Source organism: Corvus hawaiiensis, chromosome 2 (assembly GCF_020740725.1).
Source record: "Corvus hawaiiensis isolate bCorHaw1 chromosome 2, bCorHaw1.pri.cur, whole genome shotgun sequence".
Classification (NCBI taxonomy): Eukaryota; Metazoa; Chordata; class Aves; order Passeriformes; family Corvidae; genus Corvus; species Corvus hawaiiensis.
The window spans coordinates 116123165-116142605 of NC_063214.1; the positions used below are offsets into that span (position 1 = coordinate 116123165).

Below are 19441 nucleotides of genomic sequence, written 5' to 3' on the forward strand. Positions count from 1 at the left end.
AGAAAAAAATTCAAATCTCCAGAGCAAAACTGAGAAAAATTTATTACAGAACCTTTCCCAGCAAAGCCCAAATAAACTGGGTATTGCCAGTTAAAAATGCCTTTAAAAAAACAAACCAAACCAGTTGCAACACTAGTTAAAACTTCCCCTTGCTGCCAATTGTACGAGTCAGCTGAAACTCACCACTTTCACAGAGAAGCTGCTGCTGTAGCTTTCTAATAAGAGGACCTGCACGTTTCTCCTCCCTGTCTTCACCAGCGGTTTTGAGACTGAGCAGAACGTCTTAACGCATAAATGGTAAGTGGCTTCTTTTATACTTAAGCTGTAGTAAAATAAATCTCTACTAACTGTACAGGTATTGCTGACCTCCAAACCCCTTTTAAAGTATACCTAGCTTTAAGCATATCTGCTTGCTTAGAGGTGACACAACTTACGACAGCGCTAAGTTTTGTTTCCAATGCATCTGCAGCGTAACTCAAGTTTCTCTCCCATCGATCTGAACTTGTCACTGCTGATACAAGTCACTACACCCAACATTTTTATAGGAAAGCAACTTAAACATGAAGTCATAGCAGTAGATGGGTTTCAAGATGTATTTGAAAGCATTGCATTGCATTGCATTGATTGAAAATCAACCTTTTGAAACTATTTCTTGCCCTGAAGATATCTTGTGGTAAATATGAGAACAGCTGTTTTTGAAACTGCTAACACACCCTACAAGTTTAATGCAATTGTAAAGTCAGACAACATAGGATGTTAAAATATTTTAGATTGTCCTTTCAAGAGTTCAGATTTTGTATATACATCAGGTCTTCTTAAGAATTTTCCCTGAAGTGTTGCCATTTTTGCTGCTGTAGCCGCATCACAGAATTAAATGTAACTTTGCATTTTTTAAGACCTAGCATGCAAATTGCATGGCCCAGGCACAGACCTAGCATAAAAAGCTGTTTTAAGGTTACATATAGAGCAATGGCTTTTTTGTTGTTTTTTTTTCTCTAACAGTTGCTAAGTTCAGAGTGCCAAAAACTAAGTTCAGAGTGCCAAAACCACTTCTGAAAATTTTGTGAGATTATGGGAAGAAACCTCTTTCCTCTGCTAAAAAAAATATTCTAAATAAACCTTTTTATGGCATTTCTTGTTGCTACGACAAACAAGTTGAAGACTAAAGTTTTACCATTACTTGTCAATGATAACCATCTCTCTAAACTGGTCAGTGTGACTACTCTCCAAACCACACACTTTTCTGGTTTTCCTTTCTTGGTCAAAGCTGACTTTTATCTTTCACATTGTAACTTCCTGGTCAGGAGAAAGATGAAATTAAAAACAATCCTATGAAAGCAAAGGAAGGTTTGGAAAGAACCTGTTACTGCATTAATGTGATTTCCAGCTATTAGTTGTTTATTTGTGCAATACTGATTTGTGAACAAAAAAAGGGAAAAACCATTTAAATTTATATGAAGATAACACTAATTTATATGAAGATTACTAAAGACAAGCTACTGTAATAATACTGTCTCACAAGGTTACTTGTAACACATTACGTAGCCAAATAAGTATTAATTGACAAATACTTTTTGAAAACCAGCGAGTTGCATGTGGGAGATCTTGGGTACTTAAAAATTAACACAGGTATGTTTACACAGGTAAGTTTCGACTTGTTTTAATATATTTTATGTACTTTGTATCAACACTGAAATACTTAGCTATGCTTACCTGTCCCTGCACCTTAGTTAAAAATTCTTCCGTGCTAGAAATACTGATACTAACAAGTGAACTTTAAAAACTTATTTGTTCTTATAGATAAATAAATTTCTTAAATTTGCAGGAAAATATAATAGTTTACTTGCAAAACAACACAAGACAGTAATAAAGCTGGAATTACAGAAACAGTTACCCATGTGAGTACTCTATACTACCTGTTCTTTCTTGGCTGCAGATTACCTAGACTTCCATTATATCATGATATCTGGCTGCAACTCCTTCTATTCAGCTACACCAATACTTTGGTCCATTTACTCCTTTTAGCTACTTCCTTTTATATTTATATCACATTAGACTGTAGGCAATAAAGCAAACAGACACATGAAGGGAGACTTAATTCTTTAAATTTCTCTGTTTCTCTGCAGAACAGCTAAAAATCCTTTGCAAATGATGGCCACAACTTCAGCTGATTTACTGACCATTACTTCACACAAGGAAGAATTCTGGAGTAACCAAATCAACCTGACCATAAATGCCTCAGAAATTCACAATGATGCCAGCTGTCCCTTAGATGACAACTCACTGTCACTTGCTTTGATAGTTTTTTATTCTGTTATTTTCATCGTTGGATTGGTTGGAAATATGATAGCCCTATTTGCTTTCCTGTGCATTCATCAGAAAAGGAATTCTATCCAAGTTTACTTGCTAAACGTAGCTGTTGCAGACCTTCTGCTGATCTTCTGTCTTCCCTTCCGGATACTCTATCATGCCACCAACAACAGCTGGATGTTTGGGCAGATTTTATGCAAGGTGGTGGGAACTCTGTTTTACATGAACATGTATATTAGCATAGTACTGTTGGGACTAATTAGTCTTGATCGTTATATAAAAATAACTAGGTCTGTGAAGCGTCCAAAGATGTTAACCACTACCCGGAGCGTGCAGATCTGCTGCACGGTGTGGGCGATTGCACTGACAGGATTTATAGTAGTAGTTGCACCATCTTTCTTCAAGACTCAGGACAGCAACTCTACCCTGTGCTTTCATTACCGAAGCAAAAAGAATGCAAAGACAGAAGCAATTTTAAATTACATCACTGTTCTGATTTTTTGGATAGTTTTCTTCCTTTTGATACTTTCGTACATTAAAATTGCCAAGAACCTTCTGAAAATTTCGAGGAGAAGGGCAAATTTCCCCAATGCAGGAAAATACACCAAGACAGCAAGAAATTCCTTCATTGTTCTCATCATTTTCACCGTCTGTTTTGTGCCTTACCACATGTTCCGGTTTGTCTACATCACCTCACAGTTACAAACCCCATCCTGCTATTGGAAGGAGATCATTCACACGTGCAACGAGGTGATGCTCATATTTTCATCATTCAACAGCTGCCTAGACCCAGTTATGTATTTCCTAATGTCCAGAAGTGTCCGTAAGACTGTATTCCAACTGATTTGCAGAAAACTTCATGGAGAGTCGAGCCTAAACCTGGAGAGCACTTCAGACATAAAACTTGGCCAATACACACAAGAGCGATTATCGACCACCACTCCCCACTCCAGTTACTCAAGGAAGAAGTCTATGATTTGAATGTTTAAATGAATCTCTGTCGCTCCAGGACACCAATTTCAGATCACAAAATCCTCTACTCTACAGCTACTAATGCTGCCTCTTTCCTCCTATTAAGAAAAATGAGAAGTCCTACTTCTGTTTGTGAAAATGAGAAGTTACTTTTCAGAAGCATTTTGCTCTTGTTTATCCAAGAAAACAAATTAGGAAGTTCTCAGACATCTTGTGTTGGACTAAACTAGAACACTAACTCTTTAGGGAGATTTCCACGAAGGGATTTGAACCTGTAAAAGTAAACTTGTATATATACATTAATATTAGTAACTTGTGTATGTAAATAATAGATGAATTTTGCCAAAAGTAAATTCTGTCCTATTTGAAAGATCTAGATACCCTTACAGATTTCATGTATTTTATGGTTTTCTCTGTTTTAATAGGTTTCAAAGAGATCAGTATTTTAACTACATTTATAAATGCATTTTTAAAGAAAATATTTGAGAATTTAGCAATATATGTGGCTTAAAAATGAGGTGAAGAATACAACAGCTATTAATTCAGTTATACGTACAGAAGGCACACTGAGTTTTATTAAACAGCAAAACTAAAATATTCAATCCTCCTAAGTACCTTATTATATTTCCAACATTTTAGTGAGTGTCAAGGTCAAACACCTGAGGAAAAGCAAGCAATGCTTTCAGAAAATTAGGAATGATTGAAGGAAAGATGACATGTGGGTATTTCCTATGATTTCCTTCAATATGACAAATTTGATGACTGTAGCTACACAAAATAGTTCAGCAAGGAACATAAACTCACAGAACTGAGCAAAAAGAACAGCCAGGCTCAGCCAGTGGTCTACTTCTAGATTTCCAAAGCCACACATTCCAGCTGCACGCTTCCTCCCTGGCATCAGCCTCCTCTTTCCATGTGATTAAAATAATCTTGGTAATTGCTGATGCCATGTGAACAGCAATGTAACAGCAATATTTCATTGCTACAGCTATACTCTCAGATTCAAGCTAAACAGCTTTATGCATTTAGGCACAAACTAATTTCAAACTGTAACATTTCTTAAAAACCAGAGAGCTGAAGGTGGGGGATGTCTGGCACGAAGATGACTAAAGCAGCACAACCATGAACAACTTAAATGTCTGGCATAACAGACCAGAAAGGTCAAAGAAATAGAGACCAGATATCAAGCTCTGTAAAATAAGGATTTGTTATCTTGACACATACAAACAATACTGCTCAAGTAAGCAGGTATAAAGAAGTTAGTTTTAATATGACTACTAGTAACTTCTCTAATGGATCATGTGATTTTTAATGCCAAATCCATCTGTGTGGATTTTTTACTAAATCCATAGACTATTCTGATTTTACAGAAGATACTCATAATACTCTGATTGAGCAAAGTAAACATAAGACATCACCTCTGCTAGATAGAAACTAGTTTTAATTTTGATGTGATTTTACATTGCTCAGACTTGATGAAACTGGATATGAACACATCTAACAAATTGCAATGACTAGTCAGTCTATTTTGTTTCCATTTTTAATTAAAAATTATGGGGTTTCTTAATCTTCAAAAGAAATATTCCCACAAACATGCAATTTCATAAAGATACAATGGTAACTGCATTTTTTGTTAAACATTTCAGCATGCAACAGAGATGTTTGTACAATAATTTTGGATTCTCACAGTAATTGCATTTCATGATCGTCTATAATTTTGTCATCCTATTATATTAATGCTTCTCTTGGTTTTGTATTTGTACAGTGCAATTCTATTATGCAGTACTATAGTTCTACATAGTTACATCAATTCTGGTACATCTAGTAGAGTTTATAAACCATAAACCATACATTTCACAAGATATATATGTTATCTCATCATTCTTTCTCTGTCTATGCTTAGTCTGTGAGCAGTTGTTTGATGATACTGAACTGCAGGTCAGGGTGAGGGTGTGGGCTGGGGAACTCAGGAGAGGACAGACATGAATGACAGCAGCTTGAACAAAATGTCAATTCTAAAATTCTTTTGAACAAAGTGTTAAAATCAGAATTTTCATTAACAAGGTTTGTAATTCATGGACACAGCAGTATTGCCAAAATAGACTCAAATCTCTTCAGAAGATCAAGTAACAGTACTTAAAAATCCAAACTGCATTAAAAAAATCAACTCTCCAGCTCAGAAATGAAAATCTGAAAGGGAACAGATCTATTAGGAAGTCTGTAAGAGCAGGCATGGCACAGAAGAGGCGAACAGGAATCACTACATGATCTTGAGAATGCAGCATTAAGGGAGCAGCAGTCAGAACAAAGAAACAACCACAAAAAAAAAATCAGAAAATACTTTTGGATTTCTACAACTGTATAAATCAGTGCTTCAAGATGTTAAAGGCCAGATGTATCAACTGGCTCAGAAGGAGATCTGAAACTAGACAGCACTGTCATGTAGGAAGCAATTAGTACTGACCAAGAAACAAAAGCAGGTATCTATTCTTTTAAAAAAAAAATTAATCCTTACAAATTTTTTTCTGCAATCAATATTCCCAAACTTGAGAGTAAAATGTCAGGCTTTACAAAAAAGTATTACTGAAGAGCAAATAGTCCTGAAACACCTTGGGAGATCTGCTGAAAGTTACACTGTGACATGTCAAATGACTACAGAAGCAGTCACTCAAATTGTGCGTCTGTCTTCTCTTCCCAGTGCTTTCTAATTACCTGAGTCTTCAGGTGAACTCTAACACAAAGGTAATTCCGTTTATTTTGCTTTCTGTATTTAAAGGTTAACTCAACACACATCCCCATATAATTGCACAAACCTCATTTTCCTCTTTACTCAAATCTATAACACATCCTTGAATTTCAAGTGGTGTACCAAAATGCACTGGTCTTGTGCTGGTTTTGGCTGGGATAGACACCTTCACAATATGGGCTGTGGTTTGGGCTCGTGATCAAAAGTGTTGATAACACAGGGATGCTTCAGCCACTGCTCAGCAGGACTTGCACAACAAGCAGAACTTCTCTGCCTATCGGAACACCCCACCAGTGAGAGGCTGGGGGTGCACAAGGACATGGGAGGGGAGACAGCAGGGACAGCTGACCCCAGGGATAGCCCAGAGCACATGGTGCCATGCTCAGCAATGAAACCAAGCAGGAAATTTGGCTGTGTTGCCATTTCTCAGGAACTCGCTGGGCACCGGTCAGCAGGGGTTGCTTTCTACCACTTGGGTTTTTTGTTTCTCTCTCGTTTTTTTTGTTTGTTTTTTTTATGCTTATTAAACTCTTTATCACAAACCATGAGTTTCCACTTTTACCCTACCAATTCTCCCTCCCAGCCCACCAGAGAGGAAGTAAGCAAGTGTATGGGATTTAGGTACTTTCTGGGATTAAACCACATCCTCCCTCTTTGGCACCCAGATACTGGCAGATTTGATCAGTGTGTCAGAGCAGGAGGGAGCACCAAAGGGGAGGTCTGTTCTGCAGCAAAGCAGCCACAAGAACAAGAGGGGGAAGATGCAAAAATCTTAAGTAAGTTTTCTTGCTTTTACCCTTCTGATTCTCCTCCCCATCCCACTGAGGGGGAGTGAGTGGGCAGCTGTGAGGGCTCACTTGCCTCCCAGGGTTAAACCACAAAATCAACTTTCATTTTTGCACTGAAATTAATCTAACAAGAATTAAAGAACACGAGGAGTAATTACAGCTTTACAACCTAATTACTAATACTCCACAGCAAGTAAATGCAATTGTAAATGAGTTCAGCTATAAATTCAGAATAGGAAGCCAGCTTACATGTCCATTATTTTAGTAAAAAAATTAGTAATAATGAGACTGAACAATGATAACAGACCAAGAAGGTGAATTCTCACAGTCCATGTTTAAACATAAAGCATAACTAGCAAAACAAGAGCCTTAACAAACTTCTGTTCTCATAAAGGAACTTAATTTATAGCTGTTGAAAAGCCTCATCTGACAATGTGATGTATCAGAAAGGAGAAAACTTCAAAGTCTCAACTTCTGCAGAGCTAAACAGAGTTTGGTCTGTGATCATACCTATGCTGTGGAGGAAGGAAATTGTCCTGTATACACTTCTGGATGATCTGTGTAAAACACTGCATTTCCTGGACAATGAGTTCATTTTGCCTGACTGAACCCTAGGATGCATCAGCTGTAAATTGCTTCCACACAATCCAGCACCTGATCATGTGAGAGATGTGCCCATTTGGTCACTCGTGAGGACAGACATGGATACAGTATTATTGCACACAGGCTTTAGGAATAGACAGCTTTGTGACAGCTCTTGGAGCTGAAGAACTGTTAAATGTCATTGAAAAGACAAGTTTTCATGCATAAGATAGCAGCCTGAAGGAAAGTGGGCAGTCCTAAAGAGAACCCCTCCACCCCTGAAAGAGGAAAGCACTATATAAAGAATTGAAAGGTGTTTCTGTGGCATACCTAAATGACTGTTAACAGTTGCTCTTCCACGCTATCTCCATCTTTTTTTTTTCCCTAATGGAGCCAATCCTGACCTAATTTCAAAGCTGTTTTTGTACATACATCATCTTTTCTGAACTTTAGATGCCTACCTGACTTCCGTCAGTCAGTTCTTGTAAAGGAAAAGTGCACACTCTGAAAACCTACTTATGTCAGAGAGAAATTTTTCTTAACTGTACTCTCCAGCTTCCAGTGCCATCATTTTCACTGCAGTAGTGGAGATAAAACGGACACCAGACAGAAATATTTCCTCTCTGCAAAGGAAGGTGCCTGCAGCTTGTATAGGTAAGCTTAAACTTATTACTTCTTTGTTGCACCTGACAAAATTTGGTCAATGGCACAAAAATTTTTGTTAGACTTCTAAAATGAGTAAATTCAACAATGACTTTGTGAATTTAACTAATTGGAATAAAATAATTTAATACATTTAGTGTACACTCAAATGCAAGAGCTATAAAAGTTAGTTTAATTTGCAAGTTTGTCAAACAATGCCTACAGCACAAGTTTTATTCTTGGTGTCTGGGTTTTTTAACATTGCTAGACAGAATCCTCTTTAGCATCTACGTTCATTTGCTTACAGCTGTTTAAAAAAAATTATCAGTCTCTAAGTTTCAAATCTGTTAGTTTTTCCGTATGATTTGATATGGGGAAAAAGCTAACTAGGATACACTCCACTAAAACATATATGTATACATATGCATACAGCAGTAAAAACTCTCCACTACAGGTTTGTAAGCTGAAATACCAGTTTTTATACACAGTCATTGCACAGAGATTTAATTTCTTATTTTTGGTTTGGAAATTGAGAAAAGATTGAAAAATGAACTTGGAAAAAAATTAATATACTGCAGTTTTCAACAACCATTGTATATGCTAAAAAAAGATAAGACTGAGTTGCAAAATGTACATCTGACATTAGAGCTCTGATATAGTAACACCAGATACAGACATGAGCATAAAATAAATATATATAGTGAGATTCTTGCAGCATACAGACTAATTTTTAGTTAAATTGAGGTACAGATACTCTTTGCATTTCTGCAATTAAAGCAATTCTTTGCACTTAATTTGCTTATTTAATTTTAAATGGTCTGTAAGTGGTTTCCAAATTAGGTTACAGATGTTCCAGAAGACTGAGAAATAAACCAAGATCACAGAAGTTATTGCCAGACCCTAGCTTGAACCTTCAGCTCTCTAATTTACTTTATTAGATTCTGTGCATGTAAAAGCTTTGGGGTTTAACTTCTCTTCATGAAATCTCTGTGGAAGAGAACACCCAAACTGTAAACTCTTGCAAACTTAAGATAATAGCAGTGTTAAGAACACTGAAAAGTAGGGGAGACAAAGAAACAGCTGAGATAAGATTAAAGGAGAAATGTTAGATGCACAAGAGAATAATTTTTTAATTGTTTCAGCTCTGACCACTCAAGAAATACTAGCATAAATGAATAATTCAACATGTCTTCACCCATCGCCAGCTACCACTGTAGCTCTCCCCATCATTTACTCCTGCCTACTTCCCGCTGGAATCTTTGGCAACATTCTCGCCGCCTGGACATTTTCACAGAGAGCACCCACACGAAGGACACAGTACATTTACCTGGCCAACCTTGTGACTGCAAATCTGCTGGTTTGCAGCACCATGCCCTTCCTGGCTGCCTATTTTGCGGACGGGCACCGCTGGCCCTACGAGTCCGCGGCGTGCAGGATCGCCCATCACCTGGGCACGCTGGTGATGCACGTCAGCATGTATGTGACCATCACCATCCTGTGCTCCATCGCCCTCAGCCAGTATGCCACGCTGAAGAAGAACAGCGGCACACAACACTCCCAAGCGCTCCCTGGAAACTTCCACAGGCACCTGCTTCACAAATTCCGGCGGCCAAAGTTTGCTAAATATTTGTGTGTCGTTATATGGCTGATTGTGCTCTGCATAACAGTCACAGCCATCACGTACAACGTCCAGGAGAAGGTTTCAGCTGAGTTCCTGACCTGCTACAACATCAGGGTAGAAGTTGGTGGAAGTCCTGCAATGATTGCAGGTTCTCTTGCCACTGTGTGGTTTTTTCTGTCCTTTATAACAGTTTTGTGGTCATACTATTCTCTTACCAGACACCTCAGCAAAATACAAAAAAACACCTGTATTGGAGAAAAACATCTAATTTACAGAACAGTGAAAAGAAACATTCTTGTCATCCAGATGATATTAACTGTCTGCTTTCTTCCATATCATATTTTTAGGCCAATTTTCTATGTACTGTCTAAAGATAACGACTGCCCAAGATTAAACTACCTAGTGGAAATTAAAAATTTCCTTACTTGTCTTGCTGCTGCTAAAAGTAGTTTAGATCCAGTTATAACCCTTCTGTTAGATAACACATTTAAGAAAAATCTTTATGGTCTGTTTACAAAATCCACACCAGAACATCAACAACATAATGATGATATTTTCACTGAAATGGGAAGGAGTATGGAAAGATTTTCATAGACTATAAGTACCAATAAATTATTTTTAACTACCTATAGGCAGGCTTTGATATGGAATGGCAAATATTTAAATAAAATGGTAACATATTGTACTTTCTTTTCAAATCATCTTGCATGCTACATCAGCATTAGCCATAATAAATCCAATGTGTATATCCAAATGAATCCAAGCAATTTGTACAGTGAACTATGTAATACCCACTCATCCACGTAATACAAAAGACATTTTACATTTGACCTATGGACAGTTCCTTCTACCTAAAAAGTCAAGGAAGAAGGCAAAAACTAGGCTGAAGTTGAGGACTCAGTTCTCTCTTTCTCTCAATAAGAGTTTTGGATACAGGTTTCCTTTACAGGAAAGTTGAACAAAGCACAGACATTTTCTTTGGGATGGCTGAACCACAGTTGTGCTACAGACCCAAAGGCCAAGTTCAGCGAGACAGAACTGAGCAGGTAAAGCCTTCCAGATGGCAAAGTGCTGCTGACAGGACTGGTTTTAGACCAACAGCTGCAAGTCTGGGTGAGCAGAGCTCTTCACTACCAAAATGTGTTTATAATTTGCATAGACACAAACTCAGAACCCACTATTTCTGTCCTTCCTGAAATATATTTTACAGGGAATGTAGTTATCTCAGTGCAACGCCTGCCTGGGGTTGTTTCTCTTAACAGTTTTTCATGGCAGCATAGGCTGAAGTCATTCTTTCTACACTTTTCTAGTCACAACCCCTTGTACCCCAGTGCTTATCAAAATGCCAAGAAAATGAACAAAACTTAGGGAACTACAAATCAAATATAACTCTGTGATAGGCTCTTAGCAAGATCCCACTCCAGCATTCCTACATAGCACCAAAAGACGACATATGGCTGACTTTTTTCCTATATAATCTGTCCAGGATGATGTCCTTTAAATTTTTTAACTGCATCAAAGTGTTTCTTGTTTCAAATAGTGGAAAGCTTTTGTGCAGTACAGGCAATTTGAGAAACTACAAATTGAGTCCTGCATTGGTCTAGCATTTGACAGAAGAGTTCATGGAGAAAAAATCCCCCAAAACATAAAGGCATGAGGGATAAGGGAGAGTTAGAAAAACACTAGCAAAACACAGCTCACGTGGTAAACTTGCATTGCTTTGACATGCTGGTGCCAAAATCAGAAATCAGCAGGTGACATGTGAATTGTTTAATAAAAAAAATATACAACAATTCGTTTCTATTGCAGTGAACGCAAAATCCTAAAGCAAATAGGCACACCACCTGGTTTGCAAAGCAGTTTAGAGACCACAAGTGTCTGTCAAATTTTTGGTTAAGCCATTCAAATGTGCTGCATGGGAAGCCAGCTCATCAATCAGAAGACATGAGTTTTTTAACTGTCTGGGCAAATGACTATAATAACATATAAACATATAAAAACCACATAAACTTAGTGACCAGAAGGTTTGTAAATGTTCAGCTCCAGGTAGGCCAAGCAGCACAGACACACTCCACAGCAAATCTGCTTCTGAACATACTAACAAGTCAATAGGAAAAAGGCTGGACAAAACAAGCATGGAGACCATGAGATAGGGAAGCAGAGGCACAGGAGCGAACGTAAAAAGGGGGAAAAGAACATTGCCTGAAGAAACACTGAGAAAAAATACTGAGTTTTCTTTTTGGACGCTCTTAACTTCTACACTGAATGAGGAAGTGTTCCTCAGAAAAAAATGTGGCCAGGTCGGACACTTCAACTGCACCTCTGATAGTGGTTTTGCAGCCTTAATCACTTTTTAACAATTTAATATGTAACAAAATCCTCACCAGGAAGTTGCTACTGGGTCTCAAGAACCTAGTAAGTTCTAGAAAATACAGAAAAAGCATCAGTTATTAGTGAATGTCCCCAGAAAGCAAAAAAGACGTTTCAAAGTGAAAACAGTAGAAGGAAAGCAACATGCAACAGATTTTCTTGTTTTGGGTATTCAAAGACTGAAAAGGGAAAACAGTCTTAAAGAACAGTTTCTATTCTGGTTATTTTTTATATAGTTGAATATACAGTTACATAAACATGCACATATACTACTTTTACATGTTTTTTAGATATGCCTAAAAGCAGAAGTGTGAGAATGTTGAACTCTGCCGGCAAAATCCAAAGTGTTGCGTTACAAGCAGCTCAGGCAACGAAAGACAGAAGTGGTAACAGTGTGTGCTCTCAGAATTCATACCACTGGTTAAGTTCAGTATAATGCACAAATCACCATGCAAATCAATCCACAGGTCAATCTCAGGTCACCTGGATCAACTCAGATGTGTATATGACACACAGTGCAGTGCATAAGGCTTGGTCCTATTCCCTGGAAAAACTCCCTGGTTTTGACTCCCACTCACAGAAATATTGAACTGAGTCTTAGTGACAGAGAAGGCACAATCTGTGTATTTTTGCTTTAGCAGGTTTATCTATTCAGATGATCACATCTTGGAAACAAGCATTCATACCCACCAAGATAAACCCATAATGAAAATTTTGGATGTCTGCATTTCGCTGACAAGCTCACCCTGATTCCAGCTGCACACCAATCAATCTGCTAATCAGTAACACATACAGATACTCAAACTACATGGAAATCATAGAACGAAGTTGGAGTATTTGGAATAAGTTAAGGATAAAACCCCAGCAACTAAAGCTCTTGATGTGATTAAATCAGTCTTACATCAGTTATATTAAAAGGTATTTTTATAACAAGATTTTTGCAAATATGGAGAATTCTACATAACAATAGAGGCTCACAAAAGATTGCAAAACCTCTTGATGTTTTACTGATAAAAACCATTCTATTAAAGTTATCACAAAAATAAGCAAGTGACAAATGGTACTCAAATTGCAGCAAGAGTTCTACAGGAAAAGACAGGAATCACATTTCAGACCCTCATCACTCCCCTTTCCCTTTCGTTGTTCCCTTACATAAAGATTTCTCTGTACACAAACTTCTCTGTAATAACATTCTGTAATGGAAAAGACTCCCTTTCAATGCTGCCACGTTCAATAGCCACCTTCTGGGTATTCCTGACACAGCAAGGCTATGACAGAATAAAAAGAATGGCTGAGTCCCGTATCAGTAGGTCGGCAGAACAGGAACAAACATTGTGGTTAGAGAAAAAGTTCTTGACATTCACATTTCTGAGGCACAGCTGTTTTGAGTTTTCTACCTTCCTGCACCTTCTGTTTTCCTTTACGATATGATCCAGCTTCCAAGCAGTGCAGGATCACATTAACTGAGGGTGAAGCAAATGTGGAATTGTCACTGATTATAAAGCCTTTAAGCAATGCTGAAGGGCATCAAGTGATATACCCAGGCTCAAGAACCATCTGGTCTCACAGAGCAGTGAGAGCAGTTAGACAACGGCAGGCCATCTTGTGAAAGCTTTAACGTTTTGATTCTGTCATCAGAGGTGAATGTGGGGCACAGGGAGTTTGTCCCAGGCTGGACTTGGACAAGTCAGGTGACATTTCTGGCACCAGACTACAGCAAACTTTATTTTATCTAAACTTTCTAACTCTCCCTAAATAGCCAGGAGCTAAGGGAGCACAAAAGCAGCTACAAGACACCTAAACCTTTCATGGGCTATAGGGTGCCAATTTTCCTGTGCAGCAGCAAACAACCATGCATTTTACATTTCAAAATAACATTCAGAAAGTCTAAAAAGGAGAAAATAGCATGACTATATCACCATTACAGATTTTATTAAAGCACTTTCACTTATTCAGGTAATTTGGAAAGTGGTCATTTAGTCTGCTTCCTTTCAAAACAATGTCTACAGTGACATCTAGAGCCTGGATACTGCAGTTAGTTTAACGTGTTTCACACCCAAACCCTGCAGCTCTGCACTGCTTTTGCCAAAACAAAACACTGTTGGTTTACACTGCTTTAGACAGATACCTTAAACACTTTTTTCTAACCCATGTAATTTGAACAGGTTCATTTCTAAGGATGGTATTTAAAAAACCCCAAAACCCTGTGATTCTGAGGTTCTAAGAGACCAGATAAGCACTAAAATAAATTCCCACTTTGCCCTCAGTGAAACTGGCCTCCTTCAGAGGCCCTTGAAGCTGAAACTTGGGTTTTTTCAAGAATATGGTCCAAGAAAAACAAGTGGAGCTTTCATGAAGACACAGCAACATAAAGATGATGTTAATTCTGAAATTCATGTGGTACCAAAACCAAACAATTACAAGTACCTAGACTCTTCAAGATAGAACAAGATGAGACATTCTACCAGCAATTAAGAGCCCATTTTTAGAATTTGCTCTAAGACACTACTATTAAAACACCAACCTTAAAAAAGAAAGCCTATTACATAGTAATTGTCTTGATTTTAAAAGGAAAGGAGTAGGAGTTTGGGAAAGGTCTGCAATGTCTGGGTACAGAAGACCAAATGACTCCTTATAAAAATCACCAGTTCAGTGTCTGTACTCTCTCCCCTCACAGGTCACCTGCAGCAGTTTGAAGCACAGTTTACCCTCTCTCAATCTTCTCTACTCATTGAACTCCAAGAGCCATTTCTCAAACTGCACCATCAGAGCTTGTTAGAATTTTCCTTAATTCCTACAGAGCTTGACTCACTTTGGATGAAACCAAACTCTTGGAGAAGTGGGAATAACTATTTTAGGCAATGACATTAACAAATAATATGCATATTCAAATTGAAGAGAGTCAAGCCCACTTGGGTTAAAACTCCCAACTACTTACATTACAGTACTTTGGGATAAACTACTTCCATAAATATCCATAGAAACAGTATAAAATTTACCAGATCAAAACCAGTATGTACATATGCTGGTCTTAAACACTGTATTTCTCCTCCCAAACTTATCTGTATTAGAGAAATTTTCATAATAATAAATGTTTATTGGACTGTCTCCAAGAAGTAGATAATATTACTAATATTGTAGCATTTAAGCATGTGCATCTCTATGAAATCTTACTGTGAATGAGGACTGTCATTATGCTCTCAAACTGATGCCAATAAACTACCATTCCAGTTTAATTTATGCAATTAATTTATACACGCATTTTCCTAACAAGAAAAAAAATGCAGATTCCATATGAATATTCAAAAACTAGATATTAAACTGACTTTCAAAGCAAGTTATAATCAAATGCACACGTAATTTGTGAATACAGACCTCCTAAATGTTCTGTATTGATGGAATTAGGGTGGGCTTTAATCTTACATGACAAAATAAGAGTAAAAACACACCCATCAAATAGATTCCTTTTCTACAGCACCTCTCTTCCTCTAAATTACAGAAATTGAAATTCAGTAGTTTGCATTATTGTGGTGAAGAAAAAAAAGTAATTAAACCCCCTTACCTTCACGTCCCTGTGAATTATATTATTATCATGACAGTAACGTAGAGCTTCCAGTATCTGTCTCATGTAATGACTGAAAAAACAAACACATTATGCATGACAAACCTGCAGGGAAAAATTACTATACACATGTAACAATCTAAGTATTAAGAGTCTAACTGTATAAAACTCATCAACCAATTTAACCCCAAATACACAAAGTTCTGTAGAATGGACTTTGTGTTTATAATAGTGAATATTACAATCTAAAGTTTGAGAATTATTCTGATTGAAGCCGAGGGAAATTAGAAAAGAAAAATCTGTGTTTTCCAGGTTTTTGTGAAGATTTCAAATGTTCAATAATTCTGCTTGATATGACAAGGAAGTCAGGGACCCTCCCTTTTTATTAATAACAAATCACAAAGGAAAACAGGAAGGAAAAAAGTGAATATCAGTGCCTGATTTATCTGGAAAAGGATCGGACCAAGGTCTTGACTTGTTTGATGCAGATTGGAGAGCAACCTCTTCCTTCCCAGTGTCCAAAGAATGCCCCAACAGATCACTGACCACAGCAGAGCCAAAAAAGCCAGCAGCATCCTGCGCTGCATCAGAGAATTACTCTGGGCTAAGGGAGGCAATTCTTGTCCTCTGGAGGCTCCAGCTGGTTATAGGGAATATTTTGTCCCTAGGGACATAATGAGGCACTGGATCAAGCTGCTCAGGGAGGCTGTGGAATCTCCCTCCTCGGAGGTATTCTGGACCCCACTAGAAAAAGACTTGAGCAATATGATTCAAATGCTGTGCTGACCCTGCCTTGAGCAGGAGGGTGAAATACAGACCTTGATGCCTCCTCCAACCAAAAAATCTACAGTGTTGAGAAAAGCAAACAAAGAATATTGTGGGCTTTGAGTTCAACTAACATGCCACTAGGATAGTGGGTTTTATTATCCTTCTGCAATTTTATAGACTCTTTCATCTTAGTTAATCTCGTAAGTGAAAAGGTGAAGTGACCATAAACACAGTGATACATAGGAAAGAAACAGCCAAACCAACTCCATCTAGCAAGAGCAGTAGAACTCCCACCTATCAGGCAAGTCACTTAATGCCATCATAGGAGAGATCCATAAAGGCAAACACAGCCAATTAAGTACTGGATGTGAAATACGGTTTTACTCAGTAATCTCATCCAAATATGTAACTAGTATATGGCAAAATGCACCAAAATTCTACTTTGATAATGCTAATTATTGCAATAAACATCTAGAGTGTGGAAACAGGATTTATTTATAGTATTCCAACTTTCAACTTGTAGCTAACAGATCATACAACAGTATATTCCACTCTTTTCTATTTATCCTGAGGGATCAATTAAAATTATAATAAATACCTGGCTACAGCCTCGCTGTAGACAAATCCAGCATCTGCTCTCTTCACAATTTCAAAACACAGGTCTGCTCCATCCATACTGCAGGTAAAAAGAGGCAAAAATGCTTAAAACTGATAACTACAATCAATTACATAAAAATGCTTAAAAAATCTATTCATTTTCCTTACATGAATCTTACATAAAATACTCTAGATACATGTACAGTGCATTACTCATTAAAACAACATTTAATGGATAAACTAATAGAAAATGGCTTGCCACAGGTTAACCAATTTATGTCCCTCAAGTCATGTAACAGTTCTCTCAAAACATTACCAATACCAAACATTTACTTTATTGCTTAAACTGGTCATTGAACAATGTGTGCAAGAAAAGTCAATGCCCTGCAAAGAGGACACTGCAATTTAACAATTAGCTCCTGATATTAGGTTGTGTTCTTATAAGCATTACAAGTGCAATTCTATACTAACGATTGTAGTAATAAAAAAATGTTACTCAATTTGAATTTTAAATGAAGACTTTTAAAAATACTCTAGAAATACAGTATAGTCTTGCCAGTTGGCATTCTCCTCTGGATAATTAAGCAGCCATGAGGAGATTTTACAGCTCATAGACACCTGAGAACACTGACAGCCCACACACTGTATCACCAGCTTTGAAACTTGATACCCTTTTCCTCTTCTCCCTCATCTTTCTGATCACCTAACTTCCCGCAATGAACAGCATTACACTTTAGATGCAGATATGTTCATAGATCTTAGGCTGAAATTAGGCTGCCATTTCTCTAAAATGAAAGCAGGTTATAGTGCTGCCCTCCTTTTCCCTCTCCTGAAAGGGACCTAAGGCAGACTGGTATCTAGAAATGTTCACAGGCTGATGGGGAGAGTAACAAGAGTTAACAGAAACAATAAAAATCACATAACTCATGTTTAATAAGGCACTTGCAAAAATATCAACTGTAACATGACATTTTCAGACTTCACACCTTTTCTTTTTCCCCTCCACAAAGACTCAAGGGGGAAAAAACCCAAAAGGCAGAATTTCCAGGGTATCTGGATAGCCAACATTCCCAGGGCTGTTTCAGTAAGCTGTTCAGAGTATCAGCATCACTTCTGCTTTGTTACATACCTTCCATGCCAAACTTCTGCTTAGGGAGTCACAAGCCATGTGCAGAAGCTTTAATTCCCAAATAAATCCCAAAGGTCTCCCTCATGCAAAATACACTATCATGTGGATAGAGCACTGCCAACTCTAAGAGGGACTGGTAACCAAAAGAAAAGCATATTGAAGAGTGCAAAGAACCCCACACTGCCAAACCATGGCTGTTCTTCACTGCATCAATATATTCCTCTGCAGGTTTTTTTCCCAGCAGTTTTTCTGTCCTGCACAATTCCCTACACCAAGTCTGCATACAGGGCTAAACACCACCCAGAGAATATCAGAGTCCTGTACAGCAGCCGTGGGGCAGGCTCACTGAGAGCAGCATAAACCTGGATTTCACTGGTCACTGGAAAAAATCCCTCATGTCAGCCTCTCAACTCTTTCTCACATGTAGAATAGACAAAATATATAATCAGCTACCAAAAATAAGGAGATGTCATTCTCATGAAGAAGCAGAACCCTTTAGAAGACTAATTATCTGTACTTTATAACAAGTCAGTGAAATTAAAGATCCAGAGGCACTCAAGCTTTTTAAGCAGCATCAATAGTTTCTGAGACATGGAGAGAATAGTGTAATTTCTTTACATTGACTTTACTATTAAATGAGGTGTTATAACGAGCATAGTCTTTAACATGTATTCCTACTTCCCACTTACAGATACCAGCATTTTTCATTGAAATTTTGTAACAGTAAGTGGCAGTTTGAATTTCTTCCTGGCAAATACATTTGAAAGTTTCACTCCACTAAGATGAACTCTGTTGGCCTCCCAAGCACAAATATGTGTCAGGTGTACTTTAATCTCTGACTTCAATTGACTATTTTTTCAATGAAAAAGCTTTTTTTTTAAGAGTAGATTTTGATTCATGTATACAGACGCCTTGTGTCACCCCATGTGATACAACACATTCAATACATGATACTGAATTTTACCTGAAAATCATGAGACTTTTGTCTAGCCTGAGGCTGAAAAAAAGCCAGTCAACTCCAGTTACAAGAAATCCCAGAAAATTCAGTGAACCAACAGACAAAAAATTCAGCAACAGCTCAACCACTTACAAGATGACTTTGCAGAAACTGAAAGCCTTATATGATATAAGAGCATTAAAGTTTTGGAATACTGATGGAATGAAAGTTCAGGAAGTCTCAAGGGTTTGAAACTATCAGCATAAGCATGTGAAAACCACAAAAAAAGACAAAAAGAAAAGTTAAAATCCACTGAAGTAAACATACAAATATATTCACACTGAAGACGTAAGTGGATGATGCAAAAAAATCTGGGAAAAAACCACAACACGGTTGTTAATCTGAGAGAATTCCGTG

General features: G+C 37.6%; 3 protein-coding genes across 18 annotated transcripts in view; 2 read left to right on the forward strand and 1 right to left on the reverse strand.

The window, feature by feature from the left end:
• CASK (calcium/calmodulin dependent serine protein kinase) overlaps positions 1-19441 on the reverse strand; it is a 190084-nt gene that overhangs the window by 84487 nt on the left and 86156 nt on the right. For all 13 annotated transcript variants that reach the window (XM_048289611.1, XM_048289603.1, XM_048289565.1 and 10 more), the window contains exons 4-5: positions 16960-17037; positions 15594-15666 (exon numbers count right to left, since the gene is read on the reverse strand). In XM_048289611.1, the coding sequence (XP_048145568.1) occupies positions 15594-15666; positions 16960-17037 (151 nt within the window). The remainder of the gene's footprint in view (positions 1-15593; positions 15667-16959; positions 17038-19441) is intronic.
• On the forward strand, positions 100-5144 carry GPR34 (G protein-coupled receptor 34). Of its 3 annotated transcripts, none has more exons than XM_048289666.1 (3): positions 100-297; positions 1003-1209; positions 2127-5144. In XM_048289666.1, exon 3 carries the CDS (start codon positions 2149-2151, stop codon positions 3289-3291), a length of 1143 nt encoding a protein of 380 aa, XP_048145623.1. In that variant the 5' UTR covers positions 100-297; positions 1003-1209; positions 2127-2148; the 3' UTR covers positions 3292-5144. The 3 variants fall into 3 exon arrangements, with proteins under 3 accessions (XP_048145623.1, XP_048145616.1, XP_048145611.1); XM_048289659.1 differs by lacking the exon at positions 1003-1209 and adding an exon at positions 1826-1898 and having other exon boundaries at positions 101-297; XM_048289654.1 differs by lacking the exon at positions 1003-1209 and having other exon boundaries at positions 106-297.
• GPR82 (G protein-coupled receptor 82) lies at positions 5251-10346 on the forward strand. Of its 2 annotated transcripts, XM_048289624.1 has the most exons (3): positions 5251-6804; positions 7954-8052; positions 9246-10346. In XM_048289624.1, the coding sequence occupies exons 1-3, from the start codon at positions 6348-6350 to the stop codon at positions 10253-10255; spliced, it is 1566 nt and encodes a 521-aa protein (XP_048145581.1). In that variant the 5' UTR covers positions 5251-6347; the 3' UTR covers positions 10256-10346. The 2 variants fall into 2 exon arrangements, with proteins under 2 accessions (XP_048145581.1, XP_048145587.1); XM_048289630.1 differs by lacking the exon at positions 5251-6804 and having other exon boundaries at positions 6814-8052; positions 9183-10346.